At 47.4% G+C, this 25,632-nt stretch overlaps 1 protein-coding gene across 2 annotated transcripts in view; it reads right to left on the reverse strand.

Moving 5' to 3' along the window:
* Positions 1 to 25,632, reverse strand: part of G3BP1 (G3BP stress granule assembly factor 1) — a 366,859-nt gene that overhangs the window by 113,569 nt on the left and 227,658 nt on the right. For both annotated transcript variants that reach the window (XM_086931268.1, XM_086931269.1), the window contains exon 8: positions 12,487 to 12,588. In XM_086931268.1, coding sequence (XP_086787394.1) covers positions 12,487 to 12,588 — 102 coding nt within the window. The remainder of the gene's footprint in view (positions 1 to 12,486; positions 12,589 to 25,632) is intronic.

The following is a 25,632-nucleotide window of genomic DNA, read 5'->3' on the forward strand; positions in this document are numbered from 1 at the left end:
AGAAAAAAAAAAACAGTTCTTTTCAGAACTACCACCCTTTTATATAAAATGACTTGCATTTTTAAACTCTGCTATTCTCTTTTTTCCTTGGTGCGCTCCCCGGTGCGCGTACCGGGCGCTCCCCCCGCGCAAATCGAATTTTTTTTTTTTTTTTTTTGCCCAGTGGGACCCTTTAATAGCCCCCACATCAAACCTAGGGGGTCAGGGGGGTCTACCCTGCCCCCTTATGGTCAATTCCCCCTTTGTTTTGGCCACCTCTTGTGTCTCGATCCTACCGAGACACAAGATGGCGGCCGCTCCGGACTGTTTCGAATGTTTACAGACACCCAAGAACCAATCGGCTTTCTGCGCGCAAGTCCGGGGCGCGCTTACAGATATATATATTTTTTTTAACCTAAATTACTCAAAATCCACTGTAGCACATATCTTGAGACATAGCAAAGGCACATCGGGCTACCAGTCCCTACAATTTTGCCAAATTTGGTGTAAATCCATTTCAGCCGTTCGGGCTAAAAGTGAGGTTGACCGCCCTATGGAAATTAACATGGGGAAAGCGCATTTTAGGACCCCCCTTTTATCTCGGCCCCCGCTTGACTCATCCCCCGAACTTTCAGGGAAGGACCGGAGCTCGACGAGGCCATTTTGAGGAACTTTTCAGGCAGATTCGTCAACCGGCGCCAAAGTTATTCCAAATAGAATTTTGAGATTTAACATTGAAAAAAATCCTAACTATAACTACCTACTGGCGACCGCCAGTAGGAGATATATATATATATATATCACATATAATATAGTGTTTCCGTGGTCCCACGCATGGGCGGGAATATTCTAATGCTTGTGACTATTGATGAGGATCCCCTGGAAGAGAATGTGGTGTACTACGGTTGTCTGGCCCATGATGGAGCAGCTAGGATGAAAGTCAGTGAGTGTTGCTGCAGTTTGCGCACCACCAGTGGAATAAGTGGAAGAGGCGGAAAAGCGTACGCAAATCTACCTGACCAATTCATCCACATTGCATTGCCTTTGGACAATTAGTGTGGATACCTGGTGGCGAAGCTTGGGCATTTGGCGTTTTTGAGTGTAGCAAAGAGATCTCTCTCTGGGTGCCCCCACAACTGGAAAAATGGTTTAAGAACTTGAGGATGAAGTTCCCACTCGTGAGTCTGTTGCACTTGACGACTTAACAGATCTGCTACACTGTTCTGGACTCCTGGAACATGTTGGGCTAGGAGAATAATGTTTTGGGGAATAGCCCATCTCCATATGCTTTGTGCTAGTTTGGAGAGTTGCAGGGAATGTGTCCCGCCCTGTTTTTGAATGTAATACATTGCTGTCATATTGTCCGTGCAGATTAGGACAGCTTTGCCTAGAATGTGTTTTTAGAACAACTTCAGTGCTAGGAAGATGGCTAGTAACTCTAGGTGATTGATGTGGAACAACCTTTGTTGGGGTGTCCACATGCCCTATATGGTATGATGTAAAAGATGAGCTCCCCAGCCAGAGAGCGATGAGTCCGCTGTTAGCACAATCTGTGGAACTGGCTGTATGAACCGTTGCCCCTTGGAAAGGTTTTTGGTGTTCCACCACTGCAGAGCGCGATTCGTGAGACCATTTATCAAAACCACAGGAGTGGAATGGTCAGGGGAGCAGAGGGAAGTCATTGGGTAGGGGTGGAGGCAGATCGGGTATTGTTGGTCTTCCCTCTACCTTTGTTGTTGCCTCTATAGCCTCCTCTTTGGTAACCTCTGGTGAACGTAGACTGGGTGGGAGCCTTGTAAGAGGTGGAAGTGTTGTCAGAGGAGTAGCCTCTGGAGGTGCCTTTGTAGAAGGAGCGAAGAAGAACGTCTAGGAGTTTTCGATTGCAAGGCTCCCATAGATTTGGCTGTGTCTGTGTCTTTTTTCATCTTCTCAAGTGATGAATGTACATTAGTTCCAAATAAGTTTTCCTGATCATAGGGCTGGTTTAAAATGGAAGTTTGTACAAGCATTTCTACGCAGAAGTACACTTGTGTTGACTGCTCTGGAGGGGGTATCTGCTGCGTCCAGAGGGCAACGAATGGAGGTGTTCGTGATTATCTTTCCCTCCTGTATGAGGTCATTGGCCCTGTGTTTGTATGTATCAGGTAGATGCTGCAACAGGGTCTCAAGTTCATCGTAATGTTCCCTATCATACCTGGATAACAAAGCTTGAGTATTGGCGATACGCCATATGTTAGCTGCTTGTGACGCTGTTCTTTTGCCAGAGGCATCTAATAGTTTGGACTCTTTATCTGGGGGTGGAGCATCCCCTGATGTCTGAGATTTCGCCCTTATCCTAGCATTGGAAAAAACTAGTGAATCTAAAGGTACTGGGCCTTTAATATAGGCTGGGTCCACTGTGGCAGATTTATACTTTGTCGATCCTGGGGTTAATAACTCTAGACCTCACAGGATCTTTGAACACTTTCGGTGCATGCTTGAGGACCCCTTTTAGCATGGGCAAAATAGAGGTGGACCTTTGTGAGGTATCAAAAGTGTCCATCAGGAAGTCCTCTTCCACCGGGTCCGTGTGTAAGCCAAACCCATGGTATTGGGCAGCTTTGAGAAGCAGCTGATTAAAACCGGTTGTGTCTTATGGAGGGGAAGGCCTAGAGGGGTAGATGTCCTCCTGTGGAACATTCGGGACATCTGGTGTGTTATAGTCGTCCCAAGGATCAGGGGAAGAAGGTGAACTATGGTCCCCTAGTGGCTCCTCATCCACACCCTCACCTTCAGAGGTGTCATCATCGTTCCCTGGAGTAGGAGATGGTGTAGGGAGGTGGGGAGAAAGTGGAGGATAAAGTGGAGGAGGTGGAGAAGGGACCCTAAGGGGAGATGTAGCAATGTTCCCCTTTTTTCCGGTGCAGGCGTATTCAATGGTCTCTTTTTTAACTTAGGGTGAATTGACCAGTTTTAGGATCCTTTAGAAGAGTTTTTTGTCGAGGGTCTGGTGTAAAAAGCTCTTCTGATGGAGGCTGATCTTTCGGCACAGACTTCTTCGGTTCAACGGACTTGCACGGCACAGACTCTGGAACGGTTTTGTGGTCTTTTGGCTTGTTTTACAGTCTCTGTTTGTGGAACTGGTTGTTTCTTTAGTTCCAATAGTTCTTTCGGCTCCGAAGAGTGTGGATCCGAAGTTTTAGGGAGCGGCTTTATGCTCGGCTCCAAGTGTTTTTTTGGAGCCTATGGGTTGGTACTTGTGGATTTAGGTGCAGAGTGCTTGGATGTGGAGGCAGCGATCGGCACGGAGTAGGACAATGGTTTCTTTGTCGGTGCCGGTGACCGGGTTTTGGTACCGGCGACAGTCTGATTTGAGCCAGAGTCGCCTGAAGGCTTAATAGTCTTCTTAGTCAAGACCGGGGGAGGGGCATGGGAAGCAGTCTCTCGGTGTGCACCTGGGCCGAAGGTGTGACCGTAGCCTTTTTTGATGGTGTATAGCCGGGGGGGGGGGGTCGACGTCTTTACTTACGACCCGCTGCGCAGGAGTGATTTCTTCAACGTCAAAGTCCTCTGCTTCGAAGGCGCTGCCGAGGAGTTCTTCGACCTGCTCCTGTTCTGGTACGTTGACACCCTCTTGGAAGAGGTCGTGAGGAATGGATGTTGACGAGCGAGCCATTTTTCTTCCAGCTTGACGGTCCCGAATGGTCTTCTTGGAGCGGAGAGGCACAAGCTGTACAGTCTCTGGCCTCGTGCTCTGGTGAAAGGCAGAGGTTGCACACCTCATGCAGATCAGTGTGGGGAAACTTCGACCCACATTGAGGACACTTTTTGAATGGCGTCCTTTCCATGAGCCAGATGCCAAGGCCTAAGTAGGCCCGAAGGCCTTCGTCGACGATCGTAAAGGAGAACATGGACGTTGAAGAGATGCGCGACTACTTGGATTCGCGATCGAAAACAATACCTAGAAAGGGTGAAGGATAGCGCGTTGAAAGTAGAATCGGTAAAGGTTCCGAATTGCAGCGCGAGAAACACATCTAAGCACGATGGTGGAAATAACCAATCTGAAGATGGAGCCGATGCCCATGCGCACTATGGTCCAAAGGAGGAGTCACCTATCTTGCGACTTCCAAAGACTATTCCAGGACAACAACAAAGTGCAAACATCCGGGCCCAACACCAGATGGCGATCTATGCACAGTGTGTGATCTGCAGCTCATATGCCTCAAACCTAGGATTACAGGTAAGTAAGTTATCCTTCTCTTCCAGGGGATCCTCATCAATAGTCATAAGCACTGAATAGAATAGCAAGCCCATCTTCCGCCTGCAGGCGGATGAGAGTGAACGACCCAATTTACAACAACAGCAGTAATCAGCTGTGGAACAGATTCCTCAAGGAAACCTGGTCTACTTGGGTGTCTGCTCTGGTGTCTGAATCTAGACAATAGTGCCTTGTAAAAATGAATGGACGGACCTCCAAGTTGCCGCCTTACAGATCTCAGAGATCGGCACGTTATTAAAGATAGCAATAGAAGCCGCCTTTCCCCTCGTGCAATGCGCCTTGGGAGCATGCCCAAGGGGCTTTTGTGCTAATTGATAAGCTAACTTGATTTATGAAACTATCCACCTGAATATGGATCATTTTGAGGCTGGAAAACCTGCTCTGATCGACCCATAGTTACAAATAGTTGATCAGAATTTCTAATCAACTTGGAACTATCCAGATGGAACTTTAAAACTCTTTCGGTCAAGTGAGTGCAAAGCCCTCTCATGGAGTGGAGGGATTGGGGAAAAAGTTCAGAAGTGAAATGGTCTGATTCACATGGATATCTGACACCACCTACGAAATAAAGGAGGCATGAGCCCTCAACACAACCCTGTTTAGATGGAAACCAGTGTACGGTTCCTTTGAACAGGGCACTTGTATTTCGCTCACTCTGACCCATGCGGGAGCTACTAGGATTAGTCTGAGCGATGTTATTTTGAGCTTCCAAACCACTAGTGGAATAATTGGAGAGGCGGAAAAGCGTAGGCAAATATTCCTGACCAGTTCATCCATAGTGCATTGCCCTTTGGACAAGGGGTGTGGATACCTGGAGGCGAAGTTTGAGGATTTTGCGTGCATGTGTCGCGAACAGATCTATCTGTGGAAAAACCCACATTAGAAAGAATGGGAGGAGAACTTGCGGGAGAATCTCCCACTCAACTATTGTCCCTGCCTGCTGAGTAGATCTGCGATCTGATTTTACATCTCCTGGGAGATGATCTGCCAGGAGATAAATTCTGTGCGTATGGCTGTGATAAAGTGCCATCTTCCTTGCCTAGGTATGCCCCCACTTTTTTCTTAACTGCGGATGTACTTTGACTGAGTGTGCCCTGGGTCCCTACCAATCAGGTACCCAGGGCCGGTGTTCCTTCACTACAAAGAAAAGCTATGCTGAAACAAAATACCCAATTGGCATCTCTGGCCCCTGTCAGCCCCTAGTAAATGGTACCCTAGGTACCAAGGGCATGGTGACCAGAGAAGACCCCCGAGGGCCGCAGCACTTATTGCGCCACCCTCAGGGGTCCTGTCCCCTTGCTCCCACACTGCCTTTGTAGGCTGAGTGCCTAAGTACAAAACTAAAGCAAGAGTCGACATGGCACACATCCCTGTGTGCCATGCCCACAGAACCCACTGCCCTGGCATACTCCAGTCACCCCTCTAGCTGGGTGCCCTATGCCAGAGGTGAGGGCTCATGTGCATGAGCCCTGTGCCCCTACAATACCCAGGACCATTCCTGGACACTGTAAGTACAGTGTTGCCATTTAAGAGTATATGGTGCTGGGAGGTTGTCTTCACGAACTCCACAGCACCATAATGGCTTCACTGAAGATAGACAAGTTTGGTACCAATGTTCTCAGCACATTAAACCCGCACTGATGCCAGTGTGGGATTTAATGTAAAATGCACGAGAGGGCATCTTAGAGATGCCCTCCAAAAACCCGAACCTCAAATCCACGTCTGGGCTGAGTGGCTGCCACAAAGCAGACATGTTGCTGGACCCCTGGGTGGAGGGCCCCCGCTCTCCTGGGTCTGCTAGGTGCTAGGTCTCCTCACCCAGGATGGACAGGGGGAAGCTTCAAAGGCATACCGCCTCTGAGAGCTTCTCTAGACCATTTGCCGTACCCAGCAACCAGCCCCCCACCAGTCCTACCACCCCTCTGGCGGGAAGACTCGTGGGAAAACATACGTCAGGAGGCGAGGTGAAGCACGACCCCCGGGCTCCGGCCATCTTGTAGATGGCGAGTCCTGCCCAATCCCAGCTAGGCTCCTGCCCCCCTCCCACAGGAGAGGAGCAGGCTAGGGGGTTGTACTTACCCCAGGACAGGGACCCATTGTCCCTGCCCTTGCCCTACCTGTAACGCCCCTAAATTTAGTATTATGGGGCTCCCTGAACATTCCTTCCTCAGATCCAGATATCAAAAAGAAGAAAGAAGATCAAGAAGAAGACCTGCCGCGCAGCTGCTAACAGGACAACAACAACTGACTTGGCCCCAGCCCTACCGGCCTGTTGATCCTGGAACTTGCTCCTGCCTAAACCCGGCGACCTCCGCGGACAGCAACATTGGGAAACCCAGAGGACCTGCCTGCCTTGACCCTCTCGACGATTAGGACTCCCATCAGCAGAGGCTCTGCTGCAACAAACCCACCTGGTGCCCACCAGGAAGCTCCGGACCTGCCCACTCTGCACCAGCTGAGCCCGGGCCAGGCCAACCCGAAGCAAGACCACGAGGACGTCCCCCCGGCGACTGGGACCCGAAGTCCAGTGCCCAAAGACCCTCCTCGATGAACCAGCCAACGCCTGCAGACTCAGAACCAAGGGGCCACCCCAACCGCGCCCAGCCGAGGGTAAGCTTTTCCGACCCCCAAAGACACCCCTTGCACCCGGCGCACCCCTGTGCCACCCTTTGGGTAATCCCATCATCCAAACTTACCTCTCGAAGTGCTGGTCGCCCCTGGATAGTCACTGTCCCCAAGCCTGCAGCCTTTGTTCCTTTTTCAAGATCCTCATTGGATAACATTGAGCGCCCTACGGCTCAAAAGCACCCTGCACCCAGCCGCCCGAGTGCCGCTGGCTGTGTGACCTCTTTACCCTTTCCTACTTCCCCTCTTGCCCTGAGCAAGTGACCAGGAGTCCAGCTCCCAGAGCTGCGTGGCCTACTGGCCAGCAGCCACCAACCAAAGGCCCCCTTTCCCTCATTGGATAACATTGGGCCTACCTCTGCATCCGGCCGCCGCTGGGGCTGAACTAACTGTACTCACCTGACCCTGGGGGACCCCTGAGTCTATGCCCAGAACCATAACTTCACCAACCAAGTACTCATCTGGAAACCGGTAATTCACTTACCTGCCATTGGAAACATTGACCCATTTTTGACTCGAAAATTTTTTAAGTGTGAAGTTTTGAAAGCTGAAAATATTCCTATAAAATCAGCCAAAGTCTGAATTCGAAAATACACACCTGTGATCAGGAGAGAAGCCAGTACTGTACCTTTCAGCCTAGTACTGAACCACAAAAGTAATCCCTAGTGGGTTTGCTAGTAACCTGTATTTTCTCCATAGGAACCCTTTGTCTGCTTTTTTATGAAATTTCTTCTTAGTGTCTACTTTTAAAAACTGCAAATATTCTTTAAAAATCGTACGAAATACTGAAACGCAATTACCTACCTGTTTTGAGTTAAGCCCCCAGTGTTGGCCCTAGGAAACTAGGTCTGGGTTACAAAAGTAACGCGATCATACTAAACATGTAACCTGAATTCCCTCCCATTGAATAACATTGTGAGAATCACCTCGAAAAGTTTTTAAGTGTGAACATTTAAAACCGCTTTATATTCAGGAAAAATCATCACTGTAACTAAAACGTTTGTGCTAATCTCGTTTCAGCTTAGACCCCAGGACTGAATCCAAGATCTAGTCCTGGAGCTACCAAAGTAAGCCATAAAGTAATCAACTGTACTTTCCTATGAAAACCCATTGAGCTCAATCTAGAGTGTGGTTCAGAACTGTATTGCTTATTAGCTAACCTGTGATTGTGTGTACAAACTTATTGCTCCTCTGCAAAGTATTTACATGAGAGTATTCTTAACTTGAAAAGTATATTTTTATAACTGTTGGTTCTAAAAATAAAACAAACATATCTTTGGATATACAAACAATTGGCCTGGAGTTCAGTCCTTGAGTGTGTGAAACCTTTTGCTGACTGAGTGTGTACATCAAATGCTTTACACTGTCCTCTGGTACTGCCTTACTGCTCGACCAAGCTACCACTTTGGAGAGTAAGGTCAGTTCTGACTTTAACCTCAGTTATACCTCTGGGGTTGGTGGACTCTATACACGCTGTACTTCCTTCTAGTCCAGTATATATAGAGCCACTCTCTCACAATGGCTCACCTCCAAATGGCTTGTGCAAGGCGTGACAGCTGGAGGGAGTGTGTCCCCCTTGTTTCGGTATGCAATACATGGCTGTCATGTTGGTGTGTATCAGGACAGTTTTGCCTGCAAGATGAATCTGGAAAGCTTTGAGCGCTAGAAATACTGCCAGCAGCTCTAGATGATTTATGTTAAGTTGCTTTTGCTTTTGGCTCCACAGTCCTTGAATAGTGAGAGTCTGGAGATGACCTCCCAATCAGTGAGCAATGTGATTGCTGTTAGCACGGTCCGTGGAACTGGGTCGATAAACGGTCGCCCTTTGGATAGGTTTTGTGGATTTCACCACTGCAGAGAGCGAGGAGTGCATCAGTCTAACACTAGATCTGACAACTGACCCAGAGACTGATACCACGGACACGCTAAGCATTCTTGAAGGGGACGCATTTGATATCTTGGATGGGGAACTATCATGGTGCAAGGCGCCATCATTCCCAGTAGTTGCATGAACACTTGAGCTGGTAATGACAGGTTGGTCTGAAATTGTGAAATTAGAGCCTGCATATTGCAGATTCTGGCTGCATTGGGACAGGCTAGAGCTTTTTGAGTATTGAGCGTGGCTCCCAAATATGTTTGTATGTTGGAGAGTTGAATTTGGGACTTCAACACATTTACTTAAAATCCTAGATTGTGCGGTAATTGCAATGTTGTTAGAGTGTGTTGGAGACACTGAGTAAGAGCTGGCTTTGATGAGCCAGTCATCCAAGTATGGGAAGACATGAATCTGCTGTCTTCACAGGTGTGCAGCGACTACTCCCATGCATTTAGTGAACACTCTGGGAGCAGTGGGGCCTCCAAATGGCAGCACTTTGAACTGGTTGTGTTTTCCTTCTATTACAAACCGGAGATACTTGCAATGAGCGAGATGTATTTGGATATGGAAGTATGCGTCCTTTAAGTCTGGAGTAGACAGAAAGTAGTGGGAGCACATGTTGAAGTGTCACCATATGAAAGTGATCTGAGTGAATACATTGATTTAACTCTCGGAGGTCCAGTATAGGCCAGAGAGCTCACCTTTTTGGGGATTAGAAAGAATAGGGAGTCACGCTGGATCCTTGATATTGTAAAGGGATGGGCTTTATAGCTCCCTTTTGCAGAAGAGAGTGAACCTCCTGTTTGAGGTGTAGATGCTCTGGTGACATTTTGTGTTAATGTGGAGGAATGTTTGGGGGATTGTTAGTAAGCTCCAGGCAATAACCAGATTGGATAATTCCTAGGACCCATCAGTCCAAAGTTATTGTATGCCAGACGGGAAGGAATTGAGACAGAGGTGTGGAATGATCGGAGGAAGAGGAGACAAGTCACTGTTTATTTGTTGAGTAGGAGGTGCGAGGTGAGGATCCTTTACCTCTTCCCTTGTCTTTATAGCCTCTATATCCGCCTCGAAAATAACCTCTTGAAGAGGCTGACTGACTGTTGCCGCTATAGGATGTTGAGGTGTTGTCTATATAGTTTTAGAGCCCCCTGTAGAAAGAGCAACAAAAGGAACCCCGATTGGATGGGGACTGCAGGGCTCCCATTGATTTTGCGACGTATGTATCCTTCATCTTTTCCAATGAAGTGTCTACCACAGGACCAAAGAGATGCTCTTTATCAAAAGGTAGACTTAAGATAGAAGCCTGGACTTTGGGTTTAAACCCTGAAATTAAGCCAGGCATGCTTACGTAGCAAGACACTGATGTTGATTGAACGAGCGGCAGTGTCGGCCACATCTAATGGAATTGTTTAGGATTAGTTTCCCCTCCTGAATCAGGCTGTGTGCTTTAGCTTTGTGCTCGTCAGGTAAAAATCGTAATAATTGTTCCAATTCATCATAGTGCGCACTGTCCTATATAGCTAAGAGAGCCAGAGTATTGGCAATACGCCAGTGATTGGCTGCCTGTGCAGCCACTCTTTAGCCGGAGCGGAGGAATCTATTAATTTAGAATCTTCATCTGGAGGAGGGGCATCCCCGAGGTTTGTGAGTTTGCTTGTTTATGGGCATTAGAAACCACATGGGAATCTAATTGTAATTGACCCTTGATAGAAGCTGGGTCAGTTGGTGCAGATGTATTTTTATCTACCCTTGGTTTAAGGATTCTTGCGCGAACAGGCTCTTCAAAAATGTTATCCGCATGCTTAAGCATAGGCAGTGTAGGAGTGGATCTCTGGGTAGAACTTAATGTTTCAAAGAGAAAATCTTCCTCAAGTGACTCCTTATGAAGCAGAACCCCATTATATTCAGAGGCCCTATTTATTAATTCTATGTACCGTACATTATCATCAGGTGGTGAGATTTTGTAGGGTGTAAGTCTGGACCATTATCCATGTTAGGATCTGTATTATAATCATCCCATGGATAAGGACTACGGTCTACCGCATCTCCATCCCCGTCATCCTGGTTGTCGGGTGATTGTGGTGTTGGTGAATTTGTGGGTGTAATTAACAAATTTGGGTGACGTGGGGAAGAAGGTGATAGAGGATGAGGAGAGGGGTTAGTACCAACAGGTTTCCTCTTAAGAGGGATATGGTAAGTGTCGTGTGTATCTTGTTTGTGTTTCAATGGCAATTTTGCATGAATATGTCCAGTTTTGGGATTGCTAAACAGTTCCTTTTGTTTCGGGTCCGTGTTTAAAGGCGGAGCGTCGAAACAATGCTCCTTTGACGGAGTCTGAGTGGTTTTTTGTTTCAGTACCAATATTTTGGGTGCCGATGTTTTCAGAATGGAAGTGCTCGGATCTGAAGATGATTTCGGTTTTGGTAACAGAGGGATTGTTAGCAAAACGTGCATCAGTGCAGATTGTTTCCGCTCGGTGCCCAAATGGGGCCGACTGGATGCCGAACCGGAAGGCTTTAAAGTCGGTTTCGGAGCCCAAAGGCGGGGCGTTAGAAACATGTTCTCTGTGCCGACCTTGGCCTGAAGGGAGATGCAGGACTGAGCCTTTTTCTTGGGCAGAGATACAGTCTGAGGCAGGGGAGTGTTGGTACTTTAGTCCATGTCTGACTCCGCATCAGAAAGGGAAATGTGCTCCTCCTCTGCTCCTTGAGCGTTGTTAGCGTCTTGTTCGGAATCTTCTCCAAAGAGGTCCGGAATTGAGCCGTGGTGTTGATGTTGCATTTCTTGACGTTGAGCCAGACGGTCACGGAGTGTCTTCTTGGATCGGCAGGACTTGCAAGCGTCGCAGTCTTGTTCGTCGTGCTCCGGGGAGAGACAAGTTGCACACTTTGTGTGAGTCGGTGCGAGGGTACGTGGCATGGCACAGAGGACAGAATTTAAATGGAGTCCGTTCCATCAATACCTTGTGACTGGAAAGATTTCTTCGAAGAATAACAACCTGCAAACATCCAGACCCAACACTAGATGGCAGGACTATGCAAAGCAAGTGATCTACAGCTCACATGCCTCAAACACTTGTATGGCTTAACTGCACTTACAATGTTGTAGAATAGGCTTAGACACTGTAGGGGTACGGTGCTCATGCAATTGTACCCTCACCAGTGGTATAGTGCATCCAGCTAGAGGGATCTATTACCTATACCGTAGGCAGTGGGTTGCAGGCATGGCACACAGGTACGTGTGCCATGTAGACTTCACTTTTATCAGCACCAAATCGCACAGCTGTCTGTCTGTCTGTCTGGTCCAGAGCCTCTAAGGGTGGCACAATATGTGCTGCAGCCCTTTGAGGCCTTCCCTGGTCACAGTACCCATGGTACCTTTTAAAGGGACTTACATGTGACCAGAGAGATGCCCATTGGGGGTACAAAGGTACAGTTTTGGGAAAGAACACAGGCCCTGGGAACCAGACTTCCAGGGACCCAGGGTACGTCGAAGTGAATCAGATATCTGGCAAAAAGTGCGGGGGATTACTGCAACAGGCACCCAGCTTCCTACAACATGTCTCAAACATTTGTTTTCTAGTGCATTTTCTTTCCTAGTTTTGAATGTCCCATACAAACTCCCCGTACTTTGAGGTCATACATTTAATTCTACTACACCCTGTGTGCTTACATCTAAAAGTACCTTTGGCCATTTTCAAAGCCCACATTCTGCTTTCAATATATCATCAGTCTTGCACACTCACCTGAGATGCTGGGATCTTCACAACATGCGGTGGTATTCCAGATACCGGGACTGCACCACTAGGTGGAAGGTGCTTACTGGTTACTGAGGCCCAGGAGAAGGTCTGTAGAAATTACCAAATCCAAATAGTGAGCAGCTGTGTCAAATGTTTAAAGAGCTTAAAATCCAAGGCAGGCAACAGTGCACAAGTTTAGCAGCTTGAGTTCAGAGTACCAGCATATGAAGTAAGTCAAAACAGATCAACATTTCCTAAAAGCACCCTTTTTATTGTACATTAGGAGTGATCGCAGGGCCATTTTGGACAATTGAAGAGGATAAATGATGGCGGGCAGATGCTTACAATCAGGCCACTACCAGAGGAACATGCAGCCTATTTAACACCACACATCAAAGTCAAACCATGAGAGGAATCCAAGACAAAGGCACTATATACCTCACAAAACCTCAAAGGCATGACGAGGATCAGTTACCTTCACATTTATCAATGGAGTGGTGGTTAGTCTCATGACTGGTACCATCTCTATCAATGAGAGCACATTTTAGAAGTTAGCCTTAAACAAGATTTGGAGAGCATGGATAATCTTGAAGAATAGAGGATGACCTAGGATACCATAGTAAGGCGGATAAAGAAAAGAACACCATACAACACAGACCTACTCAAGATAAGACAGCATAATCTGTTGTAAAATCACAAAGGAACTGATTGAAAGCATGCAACCTCAACAGAGCACCCTCCACTGGGACCAATTATTCACTAAGCACCTATAATCCAACTGTGGAAATACGAATAGACAACTTTCACTATACCAAAATCCATTTAACATTATCAAAACATGCAATCTGTGAGGAAAAAGTGACCCCTCCCCCGAACATATAAGATATGCTACGTAGCAAATCTCCATCTTAAGTAATTTCATTTAGTTCATAACCTATTCCTGGGTAGCAGATTTACAAACTATAGAAATTCCTGGCCTCACCTTGTTGAACTAATGGATCACTAATGGATCTGCCAACTTTTTGGCAATGCTGTGAAGCATAGCCACAAAAAGCACAACGAGGTTGCATCAGTCTATAGGCAGTGTGAAACAGGTACCATCTTGTTTTATTTACCAATCCAAGAAGGGGGGGGGGGGGGGGGGGGGGGGCACCACTTGGCTCGGCAAGAAAACAAATATACATAAATATGAGAATGTATTTGCTCAAAAACTGTTTTTAGAATGCAGTGTAGCAAACAGCAAATAGCAGCTGCCAAGCGCTCTAAAAAGTTAACATTTTTCTGAAGGACTGGGAGGAGTTTGCAGGTGAAAGGGAGTGCAAGGGAAAGCATTTTTGAGGGAGAAAAGCAGTACGCAAGAAATATCAAACCGACATGCTCTCTCGAGTGCTTTAAAAAAAGTAGCTACCTAAATGTAAGCAGTCGAAGAATACAAGTCAGCCAATCAAAAGAATGGCAAAGAGGCTATCCTCCAGTGGAGGGATAAAAACAAAAAGGAAGGCAAGCCATTGAATAAGAAGAAAGCAAATCAAAGTGACAATGCCAGCCATGGTAAGCAATGGGCAGGCTCTCAGCCCACTAAGTATTTGGTATGGTACTAAATCGGTTGTTCACAAAAGACAGCTTAAAGCAATCTATAGGTGAAACCTGAAAATTAATTTTGAAAACTGTATTACCAACTAATACTTTTTTGATTCCCCCTTTTAAAAAACAAAATTAGATTGTTGTTTTGCACATACACTTAAACCAGGGAAGAACTCCCCATTAAGCCAATGAGCCAATTAAGCCAATGAGCTCTAAAGACCCCAGAAAATGAAGGTGATTCCTTGATTGACTGTCAGCAGATAAAAGGGTATAGACAGATTTTAAATTGAAAAGATTCTTTAATTACTGGTGTGACAGGGAGATGGAAGTTGCCCTCAGTGTGATTCAGGCAGTGTGCCTGGTGAGAGTGCTCTTTGACTAGGGTTCAATGCCTACCATATTCATGAGACTCATGGATAGCTTGTTGAGCGATATTTAGTTTCACGTTTGTTAAAAAGATACTGTGGCAAATCAAAAGTTATGACCTTAGCCTGAGAATTGGCGTGGAGATTTTTCTTCAAACATTGACAATCCAGAGTAGAACAGGAGATGGGTGCCCTGGGGCTTGCTACTACCAGAGGGACCACTCGTGACAGCACTAGAGGTGGGGGTGGCAGAGCAGGGATACACCAAAAACTGTTAACTAGGATTGACACGCTGTGAGAAAGTGCCATCATCCTTGCATTGGGATGCCCCCACTTTTTGCTGAACTGCTGATGTGCTTTGACTGAGTGTGCCCTGGGCTCCTGCCAACCAGGTACCCAGGGCCTGTGTTCCTTCCCTAAAGTGGTGTTGAAACAAAACCCAATTGGCATCTCTGGCCGCCTATCAGACCCTAGTAAATGGTACCCTAGGTACTCAGGGCATGGTGACCAGAGAAGACCCCTAAGGGCTGCAGCACTTATTGTGCCACCCTTAGGGGCCCTGTACCCTGACACCCACACATTGCCTTTGCAGGCTGAGTGTCTAAGTACAGAACTAAACAGTGTCAACATAGCACACATCCCTGTGTGCCATGCCCACAAACCCCACTGTCCTGGCATACATCAGTCGCCCCTCTGGCTGGGTGCCCTATGCCAGTGGTGTGTACCCAGGCGCATGAGCCCTGTACCCCTACAGTACCCAGGGCCATTCCTGGGCACTGTAAGTGCAGTGCTGTCATTTAAGAGTATATGGTCATTATTACGAACTCCACAGCACCATGATGTCTTCACTGAAGACTGAGAAGTTTGGTATCAAACTGCTTAGCACATTAAACCCGCACTGATGCCAGTGTGAGGTTTAATGTAAAATGCACCAGAGGGCATCTTAGAGACGCACCCTGAAACCTAAACCTACAATCCACGTCTGGACTGAGAGGCTGCCTAGGCTGCCACACAGCAGACATGTTGCTGGACCCCTGGGTGGAGAGCCCCCCGCTCTCCTGGGCCTGCAACAATGCACATCCTGGGTGAGGTGCTAGGTCTCCTCCCCCAGGATGGGCAGGGAGAAGCTTCAAAGGCATGCCGCCTCTGTGAGCTTCTCCAGACCATTTACTGTACCCACCAACTGGCCCCCACCAGTTCTGACCCCCACTCTGGCGGGAAGAGTGACGGGAAACCCTACGTCACGAAGGGTGGTGTGCCAGCCTGTACCAACCCCACCCCTCAGGTGGGGGAGACTAGGTGAAGCACGACCCCGGGCTCCAGCCATCTTGAAGATGGGGAGCCCTGCCCAATCACAGCTAGGCTCCTGTCCCCCCCTCCCCCTCCCACAGGAGAGGAGCAGGCTAGTGGGTGTACCCACCACAGGACAGGGACCTATTGGTCCCTGCCCTACCTGTACCTTCCTTCCTCAGATCCCGATAAGAAAAAGATCAAGAAGACCCGCCGTGCAGCTGCTCACAACAGGGCAACATCCACTGACTTGGCCCCAGCCCTACCGGCCTGTCTATCCTGGAACCTGCTCCTGCTTAATCCCGGCGACTCCTGCTGACAGCAATGTTGGGACATCAGGAGGACCTGCCTGCCTTGACCCTCTTAAAGACTGGTACTCCCATAATCGGAGGCTCTGCTTCAACAACCAACCCCTGGTGCCAGCCAGAAAGCTCTAGACCTGCCCACTCTGCACCCGCCGAGCCCGGCCCGTGCCAGAGTGATCCAAGACCACGAGAACGCCCCCCCGGCGACTGGGACCCGAAGTCCAGTGTCCAAAGACCCTCCTCGACGAACCAGACTACGCCTGCAGCCTCAGAACCAGGAACCCCTCCAACCACGACCAGCCGAGGGTAAGATTTCCCGACACCCCTGCACCCAGCACCCTGTGGCTCCCTGTGCCTCTCTTTGGGGTACCTACCTCTTCTCCAGGACCCCAACTTACCTCTCGAAGTTAGGTCGCACCTGAAGAATCTCAGTCCACGAGTCTGCAGCCTTTGTTCCCTTTTTACCTTTCCCATTGAATAGCTTTGAGTGCCCAACGGTTCAAAAGCACCCTGCACCCAGCAGCCCGAGTGCTTCTGGCAGTGCAACCTTTGCCCTATCCTACTTCCCCATTTGCCCTGAGCAAGTGACCAGGAACCCAGCTCCCACAGCCGCGTGGTCTGCTAGCCAGCAGCCACCAACCGAAGGCCCCCCTGCCCCTCATTGGCTAACACTGGGCTCAACTACCTCTGCACCCGGCTGCACCTGTGCCGCTGAGGGTGAACCAACTGTACCTACCTGACCATGGGGAACCCCCGAGTCTATGCCCAGAACCTTAATTTCACCAGCCGAGTACTCACCTGGAAACCGGTAACTCACTTACCTGCCATTGGATAACATTGACTGGTTTGACTCGAAAAATCTTCTAAGTGTGAAGTTTTGAAAACTTAAAATATTCCTATAAAATCAGCCGAGTAACGAATTCCGATGTACTCACCTGTGATCAGGAGAGAAGCCAGTACTGTACCTTGTAGCCCAGTATTGAACCACAAAAGTAATCCAAACCGGATTTACCATGAATCTGTATTTTCTCCATAGGAATCCATTGTCTGCTTTTCTATGAAATTTCTTCGGTCTACTTTGAAAACTTGAAATATTCTTTAAAATTCGCACATACCACTGAAACGTACTTACTCACCTGTCTTAAGTCCAGACCTAGGAGCCCAGTACTGTATTACAAAAGTAACGAGAACGTACTTTACATGCAACCTGAATTTTCTCCCATTGGATAACATTGTCAGATTTTCACTGAAAAGTTTCTAAATGTGAACCTTTTAAAATAACTTTTTATTCCTTAAAAATCATTGCAACAACCAAAACGTTTTCACTAAACTGTTTCCAGCTAAGACCCCAGGACTGAATCTAGGATCCAGTCTTGGACTTCCAAAAGTAATCTACAAAGTAATCAACTGTAATTGTCTAGAAAAATCCATTGAGCTCAATGCTAAATTATGTGTAGAACTGTGTTGCCTATTGCAACCCCTGTACCTATTGTGTTTAACAAGTCAATGCCTTTCCGCATAGCAATAACCCGACATTACCCATCACTGATAAAAGTATATTTTGATACCTGTTGGTTCTAAAAATAAAGCAACTATATCTTTTGATATAAAAACAATTGGCCTGAGTTCAGTCCATGAGTGTGTTAAACCTTTTGCTGACAGTGTGTACAACGAATGCTTTACACTGTCCTCTGGTACTGCCTTACTGCACGACCAAGCTACCACTTTTGAGAGTAAGGTCAGCCCTGACTTTAACCTCTGCAATACCTCTGGGGTTGGTGGACTCTATACACACAGCACCTTCCTTTGGTCCAGTACATATAGAGACACTTTCTCACACACGCTCACAGCATATAACATTAACATGGAATATCTGGGCTACAGCCATTCCAATGAAGAGACATAGGGTGTTCACATACATAAACTTAGGAATATACATCTGGCCTGCCTTCTAAAGACGCACCTTACAGGGCTGGAGCTTCAGAAGGTGGCCAAGTAGGAGATTTGGCAAAGTATGGTACTTTGTTTTGCAAGGGCGTTCTGGCGTGGATTGCTAATGGGGTTCCTTTTGCAGTAAAACACCAGTATTGACCCAGAGGCAGGTATGTAGTGGTTGAGGGGGTATTGGATGGGGAACCTTCATCATTTGGACATACGAGATTGGCACGCCCATACCTGTTTGGAAGGGGTGACTTTTATTGTTTGTGCAATACAGACTAGGACCTTTTCAGATCACCCGCCCTGGTACTGCAGAGGTTAAACTGAAGCTCCATTTCCAAAAGTGGGCAGAGCATAATAGGAAACTACAAGAGGTGCGGTGACTAACATCCATACACTAGCGAATGCTCTTTTCATTCCCTAAATGACTGTCTGCATTCTAGAATGGTCTTATTCTTCTGTAATGATGCAATTTGGATGAAGGTGGCAGGTGCTGAATATCTGGACGAGCTCTCAGATCACAATCTGCTTCAAACTGAGCATACATTGGGGAAAGGGGCAGATCCTGTGTCCCTATTGGAGAATTGCGGGCTAAGGTGTGAATAAATACCCCATTTCAGGAAGCCATAGTGACACAGAATGGCATATGGCTATATATGGTACAGTGGAATAGGACACCTTTAAGATGGTCATTCACTGACAGTTTCAAGCCCTCGAGGCTTGAGACGTATGCTAATTAGGGACCGAATGAAGGTGGAGCAGGATATTAGACCCGAGAAGTATCTATCATCAATCCTGCCTGATAGAGGGCTTCGCCTCAGAGCACTGAGGAGGAGCATTCTGAACTAGTAGATTACTGAAGTATGTAGGCAGGAAGCATGCAGACTGGGAGAAATTAGGCGGGATGCTAGCCTGGCTTCTGCATTCACGTGTTCTCAAAACACCAATAGGAATAGGTGCGATCAAAACCACTGATGGTGCACTGCTCAATTCCCAAATGGAGTATAATGAAGCATTTGCACGATATTACAAGTTCTTATAGGATTGCTGGGGCTGTTTCTAATGTACTACAAGCTTATTGCCATGAGCCTCTCAGTTCCCCAATGTATCCACTTCAGTGTCAGGATCTAGAGTCTTATATTCAGATAAAGGAGGGCCGGGCAGTCATAAAATAGATGACGTGCAGTAAACCCCCAGTTGTGATCATCCAACCAACTCAGTTTTATGCTGCCTATGTTACCACTCTAGCACCCCTGATACAAGACCATGTATAGGGCCGTAAAGGACTTTGGGAAGCTACCAGCATTGATGAGGGAGGCACTTGTTGTCCTTTCCAAATCAGATGTGCGTTCATGTAACCCCTCTCAATGTTTAGTCAGGAATAGAAAATCTTGAGTCCTATTCTGGCCAACAGTTTGCGGTCAATTATGAACCCTGATCAAAACAGCACTATTGTTACTACAAATAACCTTTCTTAATCTTAGGTGGTTGTGTGACCTTCCAGATGGGGCAGACAATGTTGCAGAACCATGGGTGGCAGTCTCATTTGGTATTGAAAAGGACTTTGCTATGGTCTTATTCGTTGTCCTCAGGTAGATGGGGCTGAGCCATTAGCTCCTCAGCTGAATGGGGTAGTGTACTCAAACTGGATGGCTAGTATACGAACTGGACAGATCTCGGACCCCTTTATGAAGGGCAGAGAGATGTAGCAGAGCTGCCCTTTGTTCCCTATAATTTTTGCCATGGGGATGGAACCACTTGCGTCTCTTAAGATGAAGGTAAGAGGAATGAGGCTTATGACTGATGGGCTTTTGACACGTAGTATCAATGTACAACGATGAAGTGCTGATCTACTTTCGGTGGACAACTGAGCCACTCCCTACTCCGATGGAACTAATGAATTAGTTTAGGAAGGTTTCACGCCTCAGGATAAATTGGATCAAATCCGGTTTGTTCCCTCTCAATTCACATGGTCAATCAAATACAGTTGGGCAAATCAAGCATGTGCCTGCAATGGCATGGCAACACCTTGAAATATTTCGTTTTGCAGATCATTCGAAAGATGACATGGTGAAAGATAACTTGGGCAAGATCCTGGTTGCGAATGGTCACCAACTTCCCTTCTGGACCTCCCTTCCATTGATCAAGTGGTGATTGCCAAAATGCTGATCTTTCCAAGGTTGTTAGAAATAATTTCAGCCATCCAGTCAGTCAGCCAGAGATTTATTTTACGGAATTGCACGAAAAACTCAGATTTAATATGGGGTCACGGGTGGAAAAGTGTAGCGCTAGGTAAAGTACAGGTCTCCCTTTCAGAGGGTAGCTTGGGAGCACCACATTTTGAATAGTATTATGCGGTGGCACAGCTGCAATGGCCCATGCAGTGATTAAGCAGTGCGAATAGCTGGAGAGTCTTGACTTATGAGCAGGATAGGTTAATATTGGAGTAGTTAATGTCCACCGTACAACTGGTGCCAGGTCTGAGTAACTTTGCTGCTCCGGCTTTGGCATGTTGGCCTAGATTTGTGACTGTGAAAGGAAACCACCTGCTTTATGCTCCACAGTTTCCACTACAGCTTTTGAGGGAGGTTGCTGGAACATATAGAAGGCAATGGACAAGACGCAGGGGTGTTGCAGTTGGATGACCTATACAGACAGGGTGGGCTATGTACTTTCCAGGAGTTGTATATTTATGGAGTTGAACAGGAGCACTTCCAGGCGCACAAGTTACTTACCTTCGGTAACAATATATCTGTAAGAAACAGTAGTTCATGTTAAGATTCCTTACCTTAGAATATCCCCAGGCGTCAGACTGATCCGGAAAGTTTTGCGTAGCAGTACCCCTTCGCGTCTGTAGGCGTCATCTGCGGCTCCGCGTCCATCGTCTGCGTCGTGGTCGCCGGGATGACGTCGGAATACTTAGACGCCGCCCTCTTGCTCTGACATCAGTTCTTGTTCATCGCTTTCTGCGCCAGAAACGCAGAACCATGACAGAGACCGACAGTGGTGCCATGAAACCAGGGCCCTGAAAGGGATGACCTTAACCCTAGATATTGGTTCGTAGAACGGGGAGGATGGGTGGGGCGGTAAGGAATCTAATACTAAGGAATATGCTACTTACCAGTATGCATCTGTTCTTGGCATGCAGGGCTGCTGACATTCATATCTGTGCATAGATCGCCGCCTAGTGTTGGGTCCGGATGATTGCATGTTGTTGTCCTGAAGAGTCTTTGAAGTATCACGAGATAGATGGCTCCTCCCTTGGACTACAGTGCGCATGGGCATCCTCTCCATCCTCAGATTGTTTTTCGCCATTGTGGAAGAGATGGAGTATAGTACAGTAAGAGATGTCCATGCGAAGACTGAATGCTGCGGCTGCGACAGGCACCGGGGAGGTGGGTGAGCGATTTGAATGTCAGCAGCCCTACATGCCAAGAACAGATGCATACTGGTAAGTAGCATATTCCGTTCGAGGCATGTGGGCTTCTGCATTCATATCTGTGCATAGAATGTATAGCAGTATCTCCCTTAGTGGTGGCTACCTGTGTCAGTCGCAGCAGTCTGGAAAAGTTTTGAGAACAGCCTGACCTACAGCAGCTTGCTGTCTTGAATGTACATCTACACAATAGTGTTTTGTAAATGTATGTGTGGTTGTCCATGTGGCTGCTTTACAAATTTCGTGTAAAGGAATATTACCCAGGAAAGCCATGGATGCCCCTAGCTTGCATGTGGAATGCACCCTAGGGAACTGTTGAGGTGCGTTTGGCTTTTAAATAAAATATTTGGATGCATTTAACAATCCATCTGGCTATACCTGATTTTGAAATGGGGTTGCCTTTATGTTGCAGTGAGAAAGCAACAAACAACTGTTTTATTTTTCGAAATGCCTTAGTTCTGTCTATATAGTATAGCAGAGCTCTTTTGACATCTAGAGTATGCAAAGACCTTTCAGCTACTGTCTGTGGATTTTGAAAGAACACTGGCAGTTCGATGGTTGGATTTATGTGGAAATGGGATACCAACTTGGCATGAATTTAGGGTTTGTTCTGAGAACTACTCTATTTGCATGCATTTGAATGAATGGCTCTTGAATAGTTAGGGCTTGGAGCTCGCTAACTCTTCTAAGCGAAGTAATGGCAATAAGGAAAGCCACCTTCCAAGTAAGAAATTGTATTTCGCAAGAGTGTAGTGGCTCAAAACGTGTTCCCATAAGTCTGGTTAAAACAATGTTCAGATTCCAGACTGGTGAAGGTGGGTGTCTTGGAGGAATTACACGTTTGAGTTCTTCCATAAACGCCTTAATTGCGGGCACCCGAAATAGTGAAAGGTGTTGCCTGTTTTGAAGATATGCTGCTAGTGCAGCTAAATGTATTTTGTTGGATGAATATGCTAAATTGCAGCGTTGTAGGTGCAACAGATAGCAAATCATGTTTTGAGTTGAAGCATCAAGTGGGTTTAGATCATTGTTACTGCAGTAAATGACAAAACGTTTCCACTTTGCTGCATAACATGCCCTGGTAGTGGGTTTTCTTGCCTCCTTGATAATGTTCATGCAGTCTGGAGGCAAGTTTAGGTATCCGAACTCTAGGATTTCAGGAGCCAGATCGCCAGGTTCAGCTGTTGCGGATCTGGATGTTGGATTTCTCCATGGCTCTGAGTTAGGAGATTAAGTGTGAGTCTCAGTCTTTGATGAGGCACCACTGATAGTTCTAGGAACGTTGTGTACCATGGTTGCCTCGCCCATGTGAGAGCAACTAGGATTATCGTCAGTGAATATTGACGTAGTTTGCGTGCCACTAGCGGTATTAATGGAGCTGGGGGGAAAGCGTACGCAAATTTGCCTGACCAGTTCATCCATATCGCATTGCCTTGCGACTGTGGATGTGGGAACCTGGCGGCAAAGTACTGGCATTTTGCGTTTTCGCTTGTGGCAAACAGATCTATCTCCGGATGTCCCCAGTTCCGGAAGAATGGTTGGAACACTTTGGGGTGAATCTCCCATTTGTGCATTTGTTGACTGTGCCTGCTGAGCAGGTCGGCTACCTGATTGTCCTTGCCTGGGAGGTGCTCTGCCATGAGAAACATGTTCCTCTGAATGGCCCATTTCCACATTGCTTGAGCTAGGTGCGACAGCTGCGGTGAGTGTGTTCCTCCCTGTTTCTGAATATAGTACATAGCTGTCATGTTGTCCGTCCGGATCAACACAGTTTTGTTGCATAAGTGTGTCTTCAACGCTTTTAGGGCTAGGAAGATTGACATCAACTCCAGCAGGTTTATGTGCATCTTCTTCTGTTGTACAGTCCAGAGTCCCTGGACTGTGTAATTTAGGACATGGGCTCCCCACCCTAGTAGGGATGCGTCCGCGGTTAACTCCACGCTCTTGGAACAGTCGACCTTTACAAAGGTTTTGTGGATTCCACCAATGCAGAGAGTTGTATGCACGACTGGTCACCAACACTAGGTCTTTCAATTGTCCCTGAGCCTGGTTCCACTGTCTTGCTAGGCACTCTTGGAGCGGACGCATATGTAGCCTGGCATGAGGGACTATGAATATGCACAAGGCCATCATGCCTATTAGTTGCATAAACACTCGAGCTGGTTGAGTGTTGAGGTTTGAACTTTTGGATCAGTGTTTACATTCCGTTGATCCGTGCTGCGTTGGGATATGCTTTTGCTGACAGTGTATCGGAATATGCTACTTACCAGTATGCACCTGTTCTTGGCATGAAGGGCTGCGGACATTCATATCTGTGCATAGATCGCCGCCTAGTGTTGGGTCCGGATGATTGCACATTGTTGTCCTGGAAGAGCCTTCGAAGTATCACAAGATAGATGGCTCCTCCCCTGGACTACAGTGCGCATGGGCATCCTCTCCATCCCCAGATTGTTTTTCGCCATTGTGGCAGAGATGGAGTGTAATACTGAAAGTGATGACCATGCCTGAAAATGCTTCTGAGAGCTGCAGCTGCGACAGGCACCGGGGAGGAGGGCGGGCGATATGAATGTCAGCACCCCTTCATGCCAAGAACAGATGCATACTGGTAAGTAGCATATTCCGTTCGAGTCATGAGGGCTGCTGAATTCATATCTGTGCATAGAATAAATAGCAGTTCTCCTTACAGGCGGGTGCCCGTGCCAGCTGCAGCAGTCTGAAAGAGAGTTCTGAGAACAGCTTGTCCTACAGCAGCTTGCTGTTTGGAGTGTACATCTACGCAGTAGTGTTTGGTAAATGTATGTATGGTGGTCCATGTGGCTGCTTTACAAATGTCCTCTAGAGGAATATTACCCAGGAAAGCCATGGAAGCCCCTAACTTGCGTGTGGAATGCGCTCTAGGGGGAACTGTTAATGTGCGCTTAGCTTTTTGATAACAGATCTGGATACATTTAACAATCCACCTGGCAATACTCGACTTGGAGATAGGGTCGTTTTTATGTTGTGGAGAGAATGCAACGAACAGTTGGTTAGTCTTTCGAAAGTCTTTTGTCCTGTCGATGTAATACAGGAGAGCTCTTTTGACATCTAAGGTGTGCAGTGCTCTGTCTGCCACAGAGTCTGGGTTAGGAAAGAAAACTGGCAGTTCTATATTTTGGTTAAGGTGGAACTGCGAAACCACCTTTGGCATGAATTTAGGGTTGGTGCGAAGCACTACCCTATTCGCATGAATTTGCAGGTAGGGTTCCTGAATTGTGAGAGCTTGCAGTTCACTGACCCTCCACAGCGATGTAATAGCTATTAGGAAGGCCACCTTCCAGGTGAGGAACTGTATTTCACAGGAATGGAGTGGCTCAAAGGGTGGCCCCTTGAGTCTGGTGAGAACGATATTCAAGTTCCAGACTGGTGAAGGGGGGTGTCTGGGAGGGATTACTCTCTTAAGTCCTTCTAAAAAGGCTTTAATGGCTGGTACCCTGAAAACGGAAAGGTGTTGCCTGTTTTGAAGGTAAGCGGCTATGGCCGCCAGATGGATCCTGATGGAGCTGTACGCAAGGTTGCATTGGTACAGATGCAACAAGTAACATATGATGTTTTGCGTAGACGCGTCCAACGGATTAATGTTATTGTTGGAGCAGTAAATAACAAACCGCTTCCATTTGGCTGCCTAGCAGGCCCTGGTAGTCGGTCGCCTTGCCTCCTTGATGATGTTCATGCACTCAGGAGGCAAGTTCAGGTACCCAAACTCTATGACCTCAGGAGCCAAATCGCAAGGTTCAACTGCTGGGGATCTGGGTGCTGAATGTCTCCATGGCTCTGAGTGAGGAGGCTGGGAGTGAGACGCAGCCGTTGGTGAGGCACCACTGAAAGTTCCAGGAACGTGGTGTACCAAGCCTGCCGCGCCCACGTTGGAGCAACTAGGATGAGTGCCATGGAGTGTTGTCGCAGTTTGCGCGCCACCAGAGGTATGAGGGGGGCTGGCGGAAAAGCGTACGCAAATCTGTCTGACCAGTTCATCCATATCGCATTGCCCTGAGACTGCGGGTGTGGGAACCTGGCGGCGAAGTTTGGGCATTTTGCGTTCTCGCTTGTGGCGAAGAGGTCGATGTCCGGATGACCCCACTGTTGGAACAACGGATGGAGAACTGACGGGTGGATCTCCCACTCGTGCATCTGATGACTGTGCCTGCTGAGCAGGTCCGCCATCTGGTTGTTGACACCCGGGAGATGCTCCGCCATG

This window comes from Lissotriton vulgaris, chromosome 7 (genome assembly GCF_964263255.1).
Source record: "Lissotriton vulgaris chromosome 7, aLisVul1.2, whole genome shotgun sequence".
Lineage (NCBI taxonomy): Eukaryota > Metazoa > Chordata > Amphibia > Caudata > Salamandridae > Lissotriton > Lissotriton vulgaris.